The sequence below is a fragment of the Sapajus apella genome, unplaced genomic scaffold (genome assembly GCF_009761245.1).
Source record: "Sapajus apella isolate SASKATOON/1434 unplaced genomic scaffold, GSC_monkey_1.0 scaffold45, whole genome shotgun sequence".
NCBI lineage: Eukaryota > Metazoa > Chordata > Mammalia > Primates > Cebidae > Sapajus > Sapajus apella.
In genome coordinates this window covers 3603432-3622682 of record NW_022436985.1, presented here as the reverse complement: position 1 = coordinate 3622682, position 19251 = coordinate 3603432, and the positions used below count along the sequence as shown (strand labels likewise).

At 38.2% G+C, this 19251-nt stretch overlaps 1 protein-coding gene and 1 long non-coding RNA gene across 19 annotated transcripts in view; one reads left to right on the top strand and one right to left on the bottom strand.

Moving 5' to 3' along the window:
- Positions 1 to 1857: 1857 nt before the first annotated feature.
- LOC116524545 lies at positions 1858 to 4112 on the bottom strand. The gene is made up of 2 exons (XR_004257384.1): positions 3953 to 4112; positions 1858 to 2227 (listed from the first exon to the last, which is right to left on the bottom strand). It is a non-coding gene; the product is annotated as an uncharacterized LOC116524545 (long non-coding RNA).
- A 9582-nt stretch (positions 4113 to 13694) lies between these two features.
- Positions 13695 to 19251, top strand: part of PDLIM5 (PDZ and LIM domain 5) — a 205560-nt gene continuing 200003 nt past the window's right edge. For 15 of the 18 annotated variants that reach the window (XM_032239580.1, XM_032239584.1, XM_032239577.1 and 12 more), the window contains exons 1-2: positions 13695 to 13832; positions 17705 to 17842. In XM_032239580.1, coding sequence (XP_032095471.1) covers positions 17747 to 17842 — 96 coding nt within the window. In that variant the 5' untranslated portion in view covers positions 13695 to 13832; positions 17705 to 17746. Of the gene's footprint in view, positions 13833 to 14247; positions 15025 to 17704; positions 17843 to 19251 lie in introns of those variants that run through there. The other 3 variants (XM_032239578.1, XM_032239585.1, XM_032239567.1) reach the window with 3 other exon arrangements.

Genomic DNA, 19251 nt, shown 5'->3' with positions numbered 1-19251 from the left:
AAATCACCACTAAAGAATTTATCCATGTAACCAGGCTGGACACAGTTGCTCATGCCTGTAATCCCAGCATTTTGGGAGGCCAAGGCAGGCAGATTATTTAAGGTCAGGAATTTGAGACTAGCCTGGCCAACATTGTGAGACCCCCATCTCTACTAAAAATACAAAAATTAGCTGGGCACGATGACACGTGCCCATAGTCCCAGCTACTTGGGAGGCTGAGGCAGGAGAATCGTTTGAACCAGGAGATGAAGGTCGCAGTGAGTCAAGATTGTGCCACTACACTCCAGCCTTTGGGGCAGAATAAGACTCCATTAAAAAAAACAAAAACCTATCTATGTAACCAAAAACCACCTTTAACCCAAAAAACTGTTGAAATACAAATAAAAAATTAATTATAAAAGAAGGAAGTGTTATCAATCCACAATGATTGTTATTATGTAGATAAGAAAACAGGCCCAGCAGGGTGGCTTACACCTGTAATCCCAACGCTTTAGGAGGCCAAGGTGGAAGAATTGGAAGAGTGTCTTGAGTCCAGCAGTTTGAGACCAGCCTGTGCAATGCAGAGAGAACTAGTTTCTACAAAAAATAAGAAAAGAAAAAAAATTGGCTGGACATGATGTCCATATGTGTAATCTCAGCTATAGGGCAGAAGTGTGGGAGGTTGGAGAAAGGGCACTAAGGTTGGAGGATCTCTTTGAGCCCAGGAGATCAGGACTGCAGTAGCTGTGATATCACCACTGTGCTTCAGTCTGGGTGAGAGCAAGACCCTATATCAATCAATCAGTTAATCAATCAGAAAACAGGTAAATAAATCAGAATAAAAAATAGAAGATTGCTATCCGAGTCTATTTTGTTCTGCTTTTATAACATATAATGATACATATAAAATATAATAACATAATATCTGAGACTGAGTAATTTATAATGAACAGATATTTATTTGGCTCATAGTTCTGGAGGTTGGGAACTCTAAGACTGAGGGGCCAGATCTGGTGAGAGCCTTCTTGCTGCATCGTTGCATGGCTGAAGGCAGAAGATCAAGACAGCTCACGAGAGAAAGAGAAGGGGAGTCATACTCATCTTTTTATCAGCAACCCAGTCCCTTGATACTCACATTAATTCATTCATTAGAGCAGAGCCCTCATGACTTAATCATCTCTTAAGTCCCACCTCTCAACACTGCTGCATTGGGTATTGTTTCAACATTTGGACTTTGGGGAACACATTGAAACCATAGCAATTGTCTTAGACTTTGTGGAGCTAACCAGTGGATTTTTTAACTTCAATGCTAAAAAGCAAATTATTTTTGGTGAGATTATTTATCTCCAATATTAGATTTGTTAATAAGGTAATCAAATGTCATTATTTCAGCGATGTTACTAATAACTAAATGCTACAGCAAGAAAATTCTTCTGCATCCCCACCATTCTATCACTACGTAGTCTTCCACTCAACTGTCTTGGGACAAGCAGAAGAGGAAGCAATTCTTTACAAATGCCAGAATCAAAATGTGTTGGCAATCAATAAAGGTACAATAAAAGATCTCTAATATTATTCCTTTGGTTAAAATTAATTTCTAAGAATTTGTGTCAGTAGACAGTGGTGGGGTTCAAGACACACTATCCCAGCATATGGCACCTTGGCATTTAAGAAAGCAGCAGACGCAGGAAGGGCTTTTTGACCTTCTCCCCACTCTTCTCCCATGAAGCAGGCCATAAAAGAATTAACTGATCTTCCTCTGAAGGAGGTTATAAGACCCTTTTGTAAGAAATGCCCTCCCTAAACCTAGAGGAAAAGAATGTCTTTATCTCTGAAGACACAGGGACACAGAGAAGAATCTGAACAAACAGGGCTTGCTAAGTTTTTCCCAGTTTATTAGCACTATATCATAACCCTTTAGTGCAGTCATCCTTCTCTTTCATCAAATTTAGCCAAAAAATACACTGGTTTCCCTTTTTCTTTGGTTCTTCATTTCTGAAGGCTCTTGAGTCACATAAAACTTAAATAAATTTGTATGCTTCTCTCTTGGTAATCTGCCTTTTGTTATAGGTGCTTCAGCCATATTTTAGCCACTGGTGGGAAAAGAAACCTTTTCTTCTTCACAACAGGGTGGTTGATCAGGTTGAATTCTTATGAATTGGTGAGGGTTGGGCTAGAAGGAAGCTACTTAGAACAAATGAAGGAAGTCATGAAACATCTGGGTCTGTTGAAAGCTTCTCATTTATTCCTGTTAACAGTATGAGAGAGACATAATGAAACAAATTTTAATAATATGAGAAGTCTTGAAATTGTTTCAGTTTTCAATCCTTTGATAAAGGAAAGCTAATATAAAATAAGAAATTGATAGCATATACATGCACAAAGGAAAGAGAGAATCTGTTTTATTAATCTTGTAGAGAAACAAATATTAATACAATCAACAAGCCTGGAAAAAGATGAAAATGTGTTTTTCTGCTGTTCATCCTGAAAATCTAAGTAAGAACTTTGATTCTTTGGGAAGCCATCCCTTAGAAATTGAGTTGTAGGCTAGTCTTTCTTTAACCATCTCAGAAAAAAGCAAGCAAACAAACAAACAACAACAACAACAAAAAAAAACAAGAAAACAACTGGAGCCTTTTCTCCGAAATCTGGAAAAACAGGAAAAAATCTGCATTTGTGGTTTCCCAGTGTTCAAGTCTAAATGACCTGAGGTGTGGTAGATAGCACACCGGGGACTCAATAGTTGCTGTTTAGTTGGTTGCTTCCTAGTCTTCAGCAAGGGGCCTGGGAATTTTCCTCAAGATGGAAGACATTAATTTAAAATGCTGCTCATGTAAGTAAGCTACAATCTTAGAAATGGTATCTCTTCTTAATGAGGTGTTTTATTCATAGAAAGAAATAGAAATTAGGCATTTCAATAAGGAAGAGTTTGAAACTAAGCCCTTGTTAGTTAGTGCTCTCCAACTGCAGTCTGGGGAAGGTGTGTTAGCAGCATCCAAAATCACTTGCTGACGTCATCACCCTACAAAAGAAGAGTCCATCTGATTATCCAATGGGATGAGGCCTCTTAACTTTCTGCACCCCTTTTTACTCTGATTCCGTACTCACTGAGCAAACTTCTGACCTAAATTTTATTTTTCAATTAGACTTTCCTGGAAGTAAAATGACATGAAGGTTCACATTGCTTCACAGGTATCCTTTTAGTGTAAATTAGCAAATTCAAACTCTGGATTTTTTACAAGCTTCTAACAGATAATTAACATGAGTGAGTCCTTGAAACTCTGTCTGTTTAGCGGTTGAACTAATAATAAAGTGAATTTCTGAGCATACTCAGTTTTAAATTGATAGAACTCCATAAGTTAGATTTATTTGTCCCGAGAGTTTCCATTTGGAAAAAAACCTGCCAAACATTCTTTTTTGCGCCAACATTTGAACTGCAATATGGATGAACTGAAACTCACATTCCTTCATTTAACCTGAAAAATAATTTGTGAAATCTTGACACGTGTAATACTTATGTTTGTTTAAAACTATGTTTAAAACTTTAATTTAAATTCAAGTAATCCCGGCACTATCACTTGAAGCCAAGAGTTTGAGACCAGCTTGGGCAACACAGTGAGACCTTGTCTCACAACAAAAAATAAATAAAACAAAAATAGCTAGGTGTCGTGTCCCATGCCTGCAATTCTAGCTTCTTGGGAGTCTGAGGTGAGAGGATTGCTTGAGCCCAGGAGATGGAGGCTGCAGTGAGTTATGATTGCACCACTGCACTCCAGCCTGGGTGATAGAGCAAGACCCTATCTCAAAAACAAAATGAAACTAAACAACAATAACAAACACCCAAAAGTAAATTATATTAATGATGGTAAGTATTGAGGCTGTTCCTTATATTATTCTTGAGTGTTCATTATATTATTCTATTTTTGAAAACTTAAAAAGTAAAACCAAACAAAAAAAAAACAACAAGACATACCAGGAGATTTAAAATCCATCTTCAAAGAACTTTCTAAAATGAAGGTAATGTGATTTGTTCTCTGCCTGGATTTTCAGTGTATTTGTCTCCACAACAAGGAAAACTTTAGCTCCAGTTACTTGGGCAATGCTATCAGGTGTCCACCAGCTCTGCCTCTGGCTCTGAGTTCTTTCTGTGCCAGAAGGCACTATATTTGGATCTGGGTATAACAGTTGATACTTTGGCTCCAGTTGTAATGAACCAACTCATTTCTTTTCTAGGAGCGATTGTTCCTTATTTGCCCTTGCTAATCATATTGAAGTATTTTCAAATAGGTAGCATTTTGATTTTCCTGTCTTGATGAAAGAATTAGAAGCTTTTTATTTATTTATTTATTTTAATGCCAAGGTCTCTATCCCCTTATATGCCAAGGGGATCTCTTGTTCAAAATTTATATATATTTCTGTCTTTGGGCTAGAAACACTTTAGTGTTACAGAGTCTAAGTTCCAAAATGATAACACATTGATTTAATTGCCACTATATATATAATATACATTTAATGTTTCTAATAACATATTTACTAAACAATATAAATTATAAATAATATAAAGCTATGTTAAATATAACAAGAGAACAAGAATTTGTCAAGGAATCTGACCAGATAAATATAAAGAAAACTAGAAATGTCTTTAGTTTTCTTCCCCCTACAGATTAAGTCTTCCATAGAGAGACTTACTGGTCCAATACATTTTTTAATTGATGTTAATTTGGAAAATGTGGTATTTATTTTGCCTATGTTTTTGACAGTACTCTTTTTTTTTACTTTAACCAGTGTGTTTGGGTTGTTTGTTTAAAAAATATCAAAATTATCTTTTAACATTTAATATAACTGATTAAGACTGCTCTATGAAGATTGATTAAGGTGTGTCTATATCAAAAACTTGGGTTAAATTTTAAAATAAAATAAAATTACTTTTTTTATTTTTTGAGATGGGATTTCACTCTTATTGCCCAGGCTGGAGTGCAATGGTGCGATCTCGGCTCACTGCACCCTCTGCCTCCTGGATTCAAGCAATTTCCTGCCTCAGCCTTCCGAGTAGCTGGGATTATAGGCATGCTCCACCATGCCTGGCTAATTGTTTTGTATTTTTAGTAGAGCTGGGGTTTCTCCATGTTGGTCCGGCTGGTCTTGAACTCCCGACCTCAGGTGATCCACCCGCCTCGGCCTCCCAGGGTTGTTACAAGTGTGAGCCACCGCGCCCGGCCTTCTTTTTTACTTTTTCTATTTTTTTTCTTTTAGAGGTGGAGTTGCCCAGGCTGGAGTGCAGTGGCATGATCTAGGCTCACTGCAATCTCTGCCTCCTGGGTTCAAGCAATTCTCCTGCCTCAGCCTCCCGAGTAGCTGGGACTACAGGCACATACCACCACCCCTGGCTATTTCCTTTGGTACTTCAGTAGAGATGGAGTTTCACCATGTTGCTCAGGCTGGTCTCAAACTCCTGAGCTCAGGCAATCCACCTGCCTGGGCCTCCCAAATTGCTAGGATTACAGGTGTGAGACACCTCGCTTAGCCTACATAATTAAAATGTCTAATAATTTCGTTTTACCTAGACCAAATTTGTAAATATTTTATTTTTTAGACTTAATTTGGATGTTTGACTGGTATTAATGGAACAGCCATATATATGTTCTGATATTTTCCTTCCTAGAAGAAATTCATAGGGAAAACCAAACATTCAGTGAAGTTTTAAATTTGGTTTTTCTGCTTTTTCACATACTGAAAAATAAGTTATTATTATCAGGGGGCTCCTTTCTATAGAAACAGCTATAACTCTTAAAAGAAATAATGGTTTCAGTTTAAGCTATTTGAGAAAATATTTTTTACAATTTGGTTTAGGGATTTATCTTCCAATCCTGAAATGATTTTTATTATAATTAATCATTTTACCTTATCGTAGTTCATCTAATGCTATGTGTTACTTATGCGAAACATAAAAATAGTCAAGAAAGTTTATGATCCTGAATTAGAACCATGTAGGGCTGAATCAGACTTTCATGAAAAGAGAATTCCAGAGATAAAAACTTCCATAATATACTCTGTAAAAGCAGCCATGTATTTTAGTTAAGTACATAGTCATATAGGCAGATTTCCTGGCTTTAAAACTTGGCTCTGCCTATACTAGCTAGACGTACAGCTGTGAGCAAGTTACACTAACCCTGTGTCTTCATTTTCTTATTGGAAGAAACTATAATAGTAAGTACTTAGGTTGCTGTGAGGATAAAATAAGTCAATACATGTGAAGGAAAATATTTAGCTTTTATTATATGTATATGCAGAAGAATTTTTAGCTTTTATTAAATGTTTTATTAAATCTTTAATAAGAAATTGTTATTATTCAAACTTCCCATTTGTTCCAAAGGTATTTGTTATGTATATATGAATGTATGTGACCAAGTATGTGTATATAATCATGTTATGTGTATTGATATGTACTAATACTACTGCTCTTGATTTTCAGTTTATTATAAAAGTAAAATATTTTCATAGAAAATTTGAAAAGTATAAAAAGCAAATAGAAGTATAAGGCAATTACAGCAAGTTTCACCACCTAGAGGGCAACCATTGATAACATTTATAGTTGCACTTTTTCCATGAATTTCAAAATGTAAGCGTTAATGTGTAAAATAATATTTAACTGAAAATGGTTGGATTTTGCTATTCATACACAGCAAAACTCCTGTTATGTTGTTCACGCCTTGAAATTCGAAGATGAAACAGGCATCAAACTTTGGCTAGGGTATTGTTCAGAAAACATTTTGTCATGTGGAATAACCAGGTCTTGAAAATATTTAGATTCCAGTTTCATATCTCATAGTTTAAAAAATTGTCTTGCTTACTTTCTTCATCTGTTAACCTTTTCACAGCTGAGAGAAAGTGGCTTTGAGAAAATTCCCAGAATTAATTTTATGAAATTAAATGTTGATAGGTATGTGCATATTGCACAGACTGGCAGAATTTGCTGTGATGTGTAAATTAAGTATTATCAATGGGATATTCTGGTTTTAGTATATGTTATTGATCCACGATCATTCTTTCATAGTATTCCTTATTTTGGAAACAATTCTATGCTTTAATCAGATTTTTTTAAATGAGTTGATTCATCACTCTTAGGACTATATCCCTTACATTTTGGCTAGGAATGACATGCCTTAATGCATTCCACAATGACTACAAATGTGGGTACCTTCCAACCAAAATATTAGTTTCCTTGCTTTCCCAGAGTATGTAAATGGATTTGAAAAACATTTAGTAGAGGTACTATTTTTTGGGTGGAGAGATTTTACTGTAAATAAAGTGTGTTAGGATTAGGTTTCTCCAAGGATCTTTCCAATCCAAAATGCCACTTACTTTAAGACTTCATTTGTACATTTGCCTTGTTAATAATTATGTCCTCATAGCCCCACTATTGATGGAAGATCCATGGAAAAGCTTCAGAAATTCTACATCCAGACATGTGAAAGACTATCTAATGAATCAGCAGAGATTAGATCAGTAGTTTGGGACCAAAAATCATACTTAAAGAAATTGAGATTTAAAAGCCAATCAATTTAAAATTAATTTTGGACTAATACAAGCTTATATTATCATAATGAGTTTAATCAGTTCATGTAGTTTTTCAAAAACCTTGTGTCATTTTATTCTTACTATATAGAATATATTATAAATACGAAATGTAAAGAATGGCCTCATAATCTAATTTCCCAAATATAACTACTATATATACAATATATATATGTAAATGTAAATAAGGTCTAGAATAAGAAGTGTTTTATTTGTGATTCAGAATATTCACAACTGGTATTAGCTCTTTTATTGGTTAGAAAGTTGATAATGAAAAAAAAGAAGACATTTATTTCAAGATTTTAAATGATGGTGGGTTATACCATACCACCTAATGGAAATGCTTCTAAAAATCTCTAAAATGCCTAATTTAAAAAGTCATCAATTTAAAAAATCCAAAGAGCAAACATTTCAATATTTTTCCAAAAAATGAATTTGCTTTGACATCACATATCTTTGGGGCATGATAGACACTAAATAAGAGTGCATAGAAGTTTAGTGACTTATGCAAAGTTGTTGATGATTAAAAGAATCACCCATAATGTGTTAGTCAGGGTCTTGAGCAGAAAGAGATGGTATACTCAAATGTGTTTAATTTAAAATAATTTAATAAAGGACTCTGTATAGTTGTATGGGCAGGGTGTCGTCTTCTACTACCTTTTACAAATAAGATCTTTCTAACTGAGCACTATCACAGTGAGCGTTCTCTGTGTTCTTTTTTTTCACATTTTCCTTAACTCCTTAGTAGAAATCTGGAAGGTATTATGATGAGCACATAATGCTAACGAGATAAATAAAAAGCTAATGATCTTTTCATTTCTCTCTTTTTGGTATCCTAACACAGTGCTCCTCAACTCTTTTTACATCAAGGCAAACTTGGAAACTGGGAAAATGGATGAGGTTTCCAATTCCAATCTGCCCTACCTCCCAGATTGAGAAGATTAATTTCTTGGCAAAACCAACTAATTGGGAAATTCTGCTCTAGGCTCATTTCTTACTTTAACATTCTTAAAATACAGTAGTCCCCCCTTATCCATGTTTTTACTTTCTGCAGTTTCAGTTACTTATAGTCAACTGTAGTCCAAAAATATTCAATGGAAAAATTCCGTTTAAGAAATTCATGTTTTAAATTGCATGCTATTCTGTGTGGTGTGATGAAATCTCACACCATCCTGCTCCATCCCACCCAGAACATGAATCATTCCTCTGTCCAGCATATTCATGCTGCATATACTACCCACCCTGTTGGTCACTTAGCAGCCATTTTAGTTATTAGTTCTACTGTCCCTGTATGGCAGTGCTTATGCTCAAGTAATCCTTATTTTACCTAACAGTGCCCCCAAAGCGTAAGAATAGCGATGCTGGGATTTGGGACATGCCAAAGAGAAACCAGAAATTGCTTCCTTCAAGTGAAAAGGTGAAAGTTCTCAACTTAACAAGGAAATAAGAAAATTGTATGCAGAAGTTACTAAGATCTATGGTAAGAATGAAGCTTCTATCCATGAAATTGTGAAGGAAAAAGAAATTCATACATAGCATATGTAGGGTTAGGTACGATTCTGGTTTCAGGTATCTACTGGGGTCTGAAATGTATTTTCTGAAGATAAGGGAGGGACTACTGTGACATCTTCATATACCAAATTTTTACAATTATTGAACCCACATGTCCACCTCATCTCCACAATCGCTCCCACGTATTCTCTATCATCTCAACCATTCACTAGATTCCTCAATGAACTGACTTTATCTGAGTAAAACATCAGACTGACTGAACCTTGATCTTATCATGAGGAATATTCCTCCACTTCGGAAATCTCAAGTCTGGGGCTTCCTGATACCTTTTTCCAGTGTCCATCCTATCTATCCTTCTTATTTATACCCCTCACTAACCAACCATTGCCTTTTTTTTCTTACCAGAAAGTGCCAGTAAAATGCATATTTACTCCTCTTCATTCAGTCAGTATCAGTTATGAATACCACCCACCAAATCGAGACTTGAATCCCTGAGGCTAGTTTAAACTTTGCCGTCTTCCTCAATTACACATTTACTCATTTACCCTAATGGATCTGCTCTTACAGTCTTTCCATCCATTATTCCTTCCCACTCTCTCCATGCCTGATTTAGTTCTGCCCTTCTCCCAGGATTCTTTAGTAAACTTTAGAATGACACTGTGCCTTCTATCTTTTCTCCCTAAGTTACCAAATGTTTCTTTAGTTATTAGAATAGTTAATGCTTCCTTTCCATTCTAGATTTTAAACTTTAAATGCTCATGAGTGGTTTATTTACGTACCAGGATTAGGACTTAAAAGATAAATTGACTCAGTAACATAGGAACTTTTAAAAGACTGGCACTTTATAGTTTATTGGGTGCAACTATAAAAACTTGTCATAGCCATGCCATGTTGTAATTAAGTTTCTGTTATTTTTGAAGTGCCACAAGAGGTTCTGAGTCATACATTGGATAATAAAATGTTAGAGAAAACATTTATGTGCTTAGGTAAATACTGTATTTAGATGGAATATTCTTAAAAATTCTTCCAGCTAAGGAAAAAAAAAAAAAAAAAACTCTTCCTGCTAAGTAAGTTAATGTTTTGATCTCCCTAACACCCCCCACCCCCGACACCCAGACTCTTCTAGGTTTTCTTTCCCTGGTTATGATAAAATAAAGCTTTTAATATGGTTTCCTTTGTGGTCAGTGCCTCATTACTTAGCCCTGTAGAGATTATCAGGCCGAGGACATTGGTTTGATTTCCTAATGGACCAGTAACTTGTGATCGTCTGTAGTTACAGACTATCCTTCAAACCATGGTCAACCATTTCATAAATGTTAGTTATGAGGGAAACAGACAAGGGGAGTCAGAATGGCCCCGCAGCAATTCATTATAAAACAAGTTAAGGCACATGCCCTCTTGGAAGTGGCTAAGGAATTTCATCTTCCCTTATATACAAATTACTCAGCAGTTATTTTATTTCCATAATTTGCTATGGATTACACCTCTATGGCCCTCAGCAGTGTTAGTTTCTAAAGCATTCTAGCTTTCTCTGGTCCTTGAGCTGGATGGCTTACTGAATTTACCAACAGACAGTGTGTTGTGATGAAAATAACACGGTTTTTAGAATCAGACTTTTTGCTCTACTACCATCTATGATCAGTTGTGTGCCCTTGGTTAAATTTCTTAATCTCCAAGTTTCTGTTTCTTCCTCTGAAAAAAACCATCTACTTTATATGATTGTAAGAATTAAGTAGAATAATGTACACAGGGCACTAAGAATATAGTACTTGCATAATGAATGTCAAAGTTCTCTACTTGTTTTTTATGATACATAAATAAATCTAATCAATTGGTTAGGAAAGTTTTCATATGGCTACCATGGATTTAATCCTTACTTGGTGCCAAGCATGATGTATAGTCTTTTGTGTATATTATCTCTATTCCTCATGACAATCTCACAACGTTATTTACAATTATCATTTCCTTTAAGGTGAGAAAACTGATAAATTACTGCTATCTGGAATGCATGGTTCTTACCTGAGCACAGTTCGCAGTAAATTGGAGACATAGCACTATCTCTAGGGAAGTAGTTTTTAAGCATTGCGGTTTAATAATTACCTGGAGGTTAGGAGGGAGTGTTTGATAAAAAGATTCCAAGGGCTCACCTGCAAGGATTCTGGGTCCACAGGGGACCCAGGAAAATACAACTTTAATAAGTTGTCCATGTCATTTTGATGCAATTGGTCCTTTCGAGGACACTTGGATAAAGATCAGTCTATGCAAGACACCTTAATTTCGTTAATTTAATCGTAGCCCAGAATTTAAACTGCAGTAGGAGGAGGAAGTTCAGAGACAGGCTAGCAATTGTGGGGTAAAGTGGAATTTGCATAAGTAAGCAACAGTCTGCCCACTCTCAGCTCTTCCTCATCACCTCAAGAGGCTTATCCTCTGGTGATAACTCCATAGGCTATCTGCAGTTGATGTCTTTAAATTAATCTTTGTTGATCCAGGCTCAATTTAACTGTATCAACAGCAAACAGATGAGGAGTGGCAGAGTTGGGACTCCTACAGGTTACCTCGAGTCATGGCACAAGCTGTAATCGCTTGCAACCTAACTTTTATTATCTATACCTGGGGATGGCATTCATTTTATAAAGTTATTGTAAGGACTACCACACTGCATAGCACACGGTAGGTATTTGTAAATGGTAGCTATTGTTATTTTTATCTTTGTGTGAGATGTCAAACATGATAACATATATTAGACTCTAAACCAGCTCTCACACTAGGAAACACTTTCCCCCAAAACCATCTTTTGAAAAATGTGATGAAAGCTATGGACTGGTGCTGCCCGATGAAAATATAATGTGAAGCACAATGTAATTTTATTTATTTATTTTTTAAAGACAGAGTCTTGCTTTGTCACCCAGGCTGCAGTATGAAGGCACGATCATAGGTGACTGCAGCCTCAAACTCCTGGGCTTAGCAATACGGATAGCCGGAACCTGAGACTACAGGTGTATACCACAACACCCAGTTAATTTTTTGAATTTTTTGTAGAGATGGGTCTTGCTATGTTGCCCATGGTAATCTCAAACTGCTGGCCTCAAGTCATCCCTCTCACCTGAGCCTCCCAAAGTGCTGGGATTGTAGGTGTGAGCCACTGCACCCTGCTCACATAAGTAATTTAAAATTATCTAGTAGCCACATTTTTTAAAAGGTGAAATTAATTTTAATCATATATTATTATATATATTTTTTGAGATGGAGTCTTGCTTTGTAGCCCTGGCTGGAGTGCAGTGGCGCCATCTGGGCTCACTGCAACCTCTGCCTCCCAGGTTCAAGTGATTCTCCTGCCTCAGCCTCCCAAGAAGCTGGGATTACAAGCATGCGCCACCACGCCCGACTAATTTTTGTATTTTTAGTAGAGTCAGGTTTCACCATGTTGGCCATGCTGGAATGGAACTCCTAACCTAAGGTGATCTGCCTGCCTCGGCCTCACAAAGTGCTGGGATTACAGGCATGAGCCACCGCGCCTGGCTATAATCACATATTATTTAACCAAACATAAAATATGATGATTTCAGCATATAATCAATATAAAAATTATTGAGGCATTTTACATTATTTTCCCATACCAAGTCTTCGAAATCCAGTGTGCATTTTACATTTCCAACATACTTCAATTTGGGCATTACATTTTAAATGGTAGTCCTACATTTCACTTCATTTTAGTCCTTAAATGTAGTGTTTAAAAGAATTGTTATCCTGCATCGGTTTTAAATGTTAAATTAATTAAAATTATGTAAAACAAAAAATTCATGGTCTCAGTCACGGTAGCCAGATTTTTAATAGCCACATGTGGCCAGTGGCTACCGTTAGGGAAAGAGCAGCTTTGGATCTTCACCTTTAGAATTCTGCTTGCACTTGTAGGTTCACGGACCTCATGAGAAGTTCATCCTTGCTTCACATGCCCCTTGTTAAGAATTGTCCTTTTCACATTTTATAAGCCAATGCACAGTGTAAGAGTCTAGTTGCTTTCCGTATGTTCAATGAATATTATTCACGTTTTCTTATGAATAAAATTCCTCGGGCATATCAAGCAACGGTGCAGGAGCTGGAAAGTGGACTATTGATTTGGACTTAGAAAAATAAACTGAACATGCAGTGGCTGAATCACTTTTGGCCGCTGTTTTCTATCACTGTCTTCTGGTGTGATGGACAGGGTTAACTTCTACCTGTTAGGGTTACCTTCCTGACAGGTCTGCACTTTTCAGGCATATAAAGCTTTTTCAAAAAAAAAAAAAACCCAACCAACCAAAAAACAAACAAAAAAACCCAGGCAGTAACCGCTGAACTTGTATAGATAGAGATTTATCCAAAGTCTCCTTCTATTTTTAGGCAGAGCAACTGCTTGCCAATTCAAATTTCTGGAGAGAGAAATGCACCCAGTACAAAACGGACGCGAGGAGCGTTAGACCTTTGCCAGGTACCGCTCAAAATCCGCTAAGACAACTCCCACCGAAACTCGCTGGTAGCCTGATTGTCTTTCCCCGGCTGCTTGAGCCAGCCCCAGCAAGCCCGCGCGCCCAGCCTCGCAGCCGCGGCGTGGCTGGGACCGGCTCGGAGGCGTGGCTGGGGGCGGAGGGCGTGCCCCGCGCCGGGGGCGGGGCGAGGGAGAGCCAGGAGGCGGAAGTTCCCGCGGGCGGTGGGGAAGGCGCCCGCTCCGCGAGTCACTTGTCAGCCCTCGTCTGAGGCGGAGGCAGCGCCGCGCCGGACCCGAGGTGAGTGGCGGCCGGCCGGCGATGCGCCTCTCAGATCTCCGGGAGGGAGGAGGGAAAGAAGCGGCCGCCTTGCGCGGAGCGCGAGTAGGGAAGCCGGGCTGCCGGTGAGGAGGGGGCGCTCCTCGCGCCGGGTTGGCTCCTCAGGTGCTTTCTGGGCGCGGATCGGCCGAGGTGCGAGAGCGGCTTGGGAGAAGAGCGCCCGGGAAAGGGCAGCGCAGGAGTCCGCGTGAGGCCAGAGGGCGAGCCCTGGAGTCCCCGCAGCCCGGGCCGACCGGGACCGGCGTAGCGGAGACCGGGACGCGGGAGGGCGCCCAGTAGCGAGGGCCGGCGCGGACGGGCTCCCGGGCACTGCGGCTCCCAGCCACCCGGCTGCCGGCGTCGCCAGGGCACCACCGTGGCGTCTGGGTGCCCGTCCTGCGCCAGGCTCTTGGGTGAGGGTGGGAAGCGGGACTCAACGGAGAAGGCGCGTTAGTGTTTCTTTGCTCTCAGGCTACTGAGAAGCATTTCTTTCTCTCCCAGATATTTAGTTTTGTGTGACCTGTTTGTGGAAAACTGCGCGTCCAGAAATTAAAGCTCGTTTAATAATCACATCCGTCACGAACACCAGATTTGTTAACGCTTGAGTACTTGTTTGGGCTTTTCTAAGACTGTGCCTTCGGTGCGTTTGACAATAAGTGGAAAAAGGAAGGGCGTGTGGACAGGGCAGAGCTTGGAAAGAAAATTCGTGGCTGCGCTGGGCAGGGCACGTCTACGGTGTGATCTCCAGATCCTATCCCAAGTCCGCCTTCCTGACGGGGAGGACGGCTGAACCCGCCTGCCACGGAAACGGCCCGCTCGGAAGCCTTATTTGGCAAACAAGGCTAGGCGTGAATCTCGCTGGAAAACTGTCGGGTCGGCTGCTTTCATCCTGTGCCTGTGGCTTTGGTTCTTCAGCTCTACCTACGTTCTCTCTCCATTGCGGAGAGAGATTCTCAAGATATTTCTCTTTAATTTCAGGCCTTTTTTGTCATCTGTGTAGTTCATCTTGAGTTCTCTTCCCCCCACTTTCACCCACTAAAGAAGCTGAGACAAGTGTGGGAAATACCAAGCTTTCTTCCCTAGTATTAGAGCAAAGACATGGTTTAGACATTCCCCAAAAGAAAATCCACAACTGTACAAAAATTCCAACTTTTTCTACGCGTTTGAAAGCAGAGTATGCTATTTCCTGCCTGCTTGGTATTTGAGGAAGGGTTTGGGCACTAATAACGAGATGGAGGAGACTTGGAAAGGCCAATAAAAATATTGCCATTGCTTGGGGCACAGACTGTTTTAAGGCAAATGAATTCCAAATGAAGCTAGCAGAAGCAGCATCTAGAAATGAACGGACAGTGACTCGAAATGAAATGACACTGGTTTTGTAGTGTGGCTGTGACCTTGCCAGTGCTAGGAATTTTGATAACAAATGAGAAGTTAGGAAGGGAATCCCCAAATAAAGGGAAGTGACATGTACATGAGTTGATAATCTAAATGAAATACATTTTCTCGTAGGGAAGAATGGGGCCAGAGGAAGTTGAGCCTAACTTTCATGTTCTTCCCCAGACACAAGTTAAAGATTAATAAAGGAGGGTACACTGCCTGTGAAATATCAGTTGGCTTTACACGCTTCTGATTTCAGTATTGTGCCAATATCAGGACAGTCCTATTAGTTTTCTGAAAATTTCTTGTTTTCAACAGGAAAGCAATTGAATTATGTGTGGCTCATTATTAACTTCCTGCTAGTAGTTTTTCACCTATGTAATCAGTTTGACTTCTGGCTTGGCCTTTGGATCTTTTTTGGTGCTCTGTGCCTATTACTTCAATACTGAAGTAATGGGTTATTGCCTAGTAGTTCAGTATACTACCATGCCAGTAGAAAAGCTCTTTTGGTTTCTGATACAATTTTCTGTAATTTTTTATTTTCCCTGATACAATTTTTCCTTAAAAACCAGGCCTATTTGAATGTTTTGCCCCATTTTCCCTTTATGAGAAGAAGGAATGTTTGATTTAAGTATACCCATTGTTCAAATATCTACAGCTGCGACTATGAATTTGGGGTGATGGGCTAGAAATTTTGAATGGATTAAAAAATATTTTAGAACAGGTAATATTAGGTGGTGATTTGGTTGAATAGCTTAGATTTTCCAAAGAAGTATGTTTTTAAAATTATAAAATCACGTATGTTATGTTTTTAATTTTTTTTTTTAAAGAGAGAGAACTATTGTTTCTTAGTATTCCATTAAAAAAAAAAAAAAAACAAAAAAACTCGGCCAGGCGCGGTGGCCCATGCTTGTAATCCCAGCACTTTGGGAGGCTGAGGCAGGTGGATCACAAGGTCAAGAGGTTGAGACCATCCTGGCCTACATGGTGAAACCTCATCTCTACTAAAAATACAAAAATTAGCTGGGCGTGGTGGTGTGCCCCTGTAGTCCCAGCTACTTGGGAGACTGAGGCAGGAGAATTACTTGAACCCGGGAGGCGGAGGTTGCAATGAGCCGATACTGCACCAGTACACGCCAGCCTGACAACAGAGTGAGACTCCGTCTAAAAAAAAAAATGACAAAACAAACAAAACTCCAATCCTCTCTATCTCTCCTGCCACTGTAACAGCCAATTGGAAACTCAAATCAGACTTCTTTTTTCTTTTTAAAAATTATATGAAGGTACTACTATGAGAATCATTACCTGCACACTTAAAGCAAAACAGACAAAAGAAAATATTGAAGCACTGGTTCTTTTCTGAATTGCCAATGTCATTTGAATGCATTAAGGTTAACCCTGCACTTCTACCATATTTAGTGATAAACTTTTTCACTGAGTGGCAAATGCTTACTCTCTGCCTGGTGAGGTGTGTGTATAAAACAAAAAGCAGGTTGTGACCAACCTATCACTGTACTAGAGTATTGCCTATCCTTGACTATTTGAAGGAAAAATAGCACTTTAAGTGTGGAAAATACCATGTCCCTATAGGAGGAAATACAAGTTGTAGTTCATGATTGGAGAGAATAGTTTTATGCATTGAAAAACAGCTTCTCATTTTAAAGAATTAAGTATTTGGAAAGCACGAACGGGAGCCTACTGATTTGCAGGCTCTTTCACATGTCAGAGTAACCTGGAATTTAAGTAAGTGCAATTGAAAGACTCTTGCCAATGGCAGACAAAAGAATACATGAAGTGGAGGGAAGGAGAAAATTATTTTGAATTCAATCTGAAATAAAATTTTGCTCTTTCTTATATACATTAGTGAAGTGTTGTGAAGTACTTTGAGTTAAAATTTGTATCCAAGAAGCCACAAATTGGATTGTAGCAAGTTGTGAAACAGATTAAGTGTCTAGAAGTGTATTCTGATATGGAATTTTTAGACCCTGGAAATTGCCATGAGTGTAGAAAATTTATATTAGCTGACAGATTGCCTTTTTTATTGAGATGGAGTTTCACTCTTGGCATCCAGGCTGGAGTGCAGTGGCTGAATCTCAGCTCACCGCAACCTCCACCTCCTGGTTTCAAGCGATTCTGCTGCCTCAGCCTTCTGAGTAGGAAGGATTATAGGCGCCTACCACCACACCTGGTTAATTTTTGTATTTTTAATAGAAAATACAAAATTTACCACATTGGCCAGACTGGTCTTGAACTCCTGAGCTCAGGTGATCGGCCTCAGCTTCCCAAAGTACTGGGATTGCAAGTGTGGGCCACCGCGCCTGGCCACAGATTGCTTTTCTTAAACTGAAATTAATGAAGAACTTAATTTAGACTTACTCTCTATATCCTCTCAGCCCCCAAAACAAAATACTAAACATAATTTATGTAGTAGAGTTTCAAGTCAACATTTTTGCTGATCATCTAATTATCTTTCACAGCATCTTTCATTTTCTGTCGTTGGACTTTGAGCCATTAGAACCATGAGCAACTACAGTGTGTCACTGGTTGGCCCAGCTCCTTGGGGTTTCCGGCTGCAAGGCGGCAAGGATTTCAACATGCCTCTGACAATTTCTAGTGTAAGTAAACTTTACAGATTTTATTATAGATGTTCATTCAGTGCTTAGTCCCCAGGCTGAGTTGTTTAATTCTCTGTTGACCTATCCTTTACTTACTATCATTGCTCCTGGGATTTGATCTTGGCAAATTTGGTTATCTATAATAAAAGATGAGGAGAGTGGATTTAGTGAGGATAACCGATTTCAATTTAACTTCTTTTCTGTTTTCCCCCATGTTATCAATAATAAAATGGGAAAACCATTTAGGGACAGACTATAAATTTTTGAACTGTCCCTAATTTGGGAAATTCTCTGAATCTTAGTTTTGTTATATATAATTTTAGAAAGTTGTGCTATGGGATTTTAATCCTGTCAGTTTTAAAAGCTGTTTATTAAAAACTGTTGATCAAAATGGAATAGAATGATGGTTTTGGAATTATTTCCTCAGCTCACTTTCTGGTGGAGGTGATAGCCAGCAGTAAGATGGCCAAAAGCTAATTACCCTTGAAGAGGAAATGAAGGGCTTGGAGCTCCAACTAGATAGCCTATGAATAATTGAGATATGGCTTTTTACCTCATTAAAGATTTAGTTTGAATGTATTCTGTGTATGTATTTTAAGGATATGTTTTCATGATGATGATGATGATAGCACTGATGAGAGGAGTAATTGCAGCTTCTATTTATTGAGGTTTAACTACATGTAAGGTAGCGTTTCAGTTTCATCACCAGTAGGTAATTATTACTATTAATTACTTACATAAATTTCTAAAAGGTTCTTTTTGCATACTCAAATAAATATGAATTTCCATTCCTCCTTTACTCAAATGGTAGCATATAATACACACTGTTTTATACTTTGCTTTCTTCTCAACAATTTACCGTGGAGAACATTGTATATTAATATATAAGGAAGTTTTTTTTTTTTTTTAAATTGTATAATTTTCTTTCATAAGGAAAGTGGTAGCATATAATACACACTGTCTTTCATAGGGAAAATGGTAGCATGTAATATACACTGTTTTATACTTTGCTTTTTTCTCAACAATTTACCCTGGAGAACATTGTCTACCTGTGTCATTTTGAAAGGTTGTGCCAATTTACACTTTTGTGCAACGCGTGAAAATACTATCTTACCAACAAACTTTTGGATTTTTACCAAGTGCTGTGAATGTGTCGTCTCATTTAATTCTCATATCAACCTGCAAAATAGTGGTATTATTCCCACTGTATATAACTGCTATGAGCTCACATGGCTTGTATGGAAGAGCTGGCTTTCCAACAGTTATGCTATGCTGCCTCTTTAATAATTCACTTTACCTTATACTTAGTTTGTTTCTTTAATCAGATATTTAGAAAATTGTCATTTTGGTTAATAATATACATGTATGGATACATATATACATATATATATATAGATACATATATATGT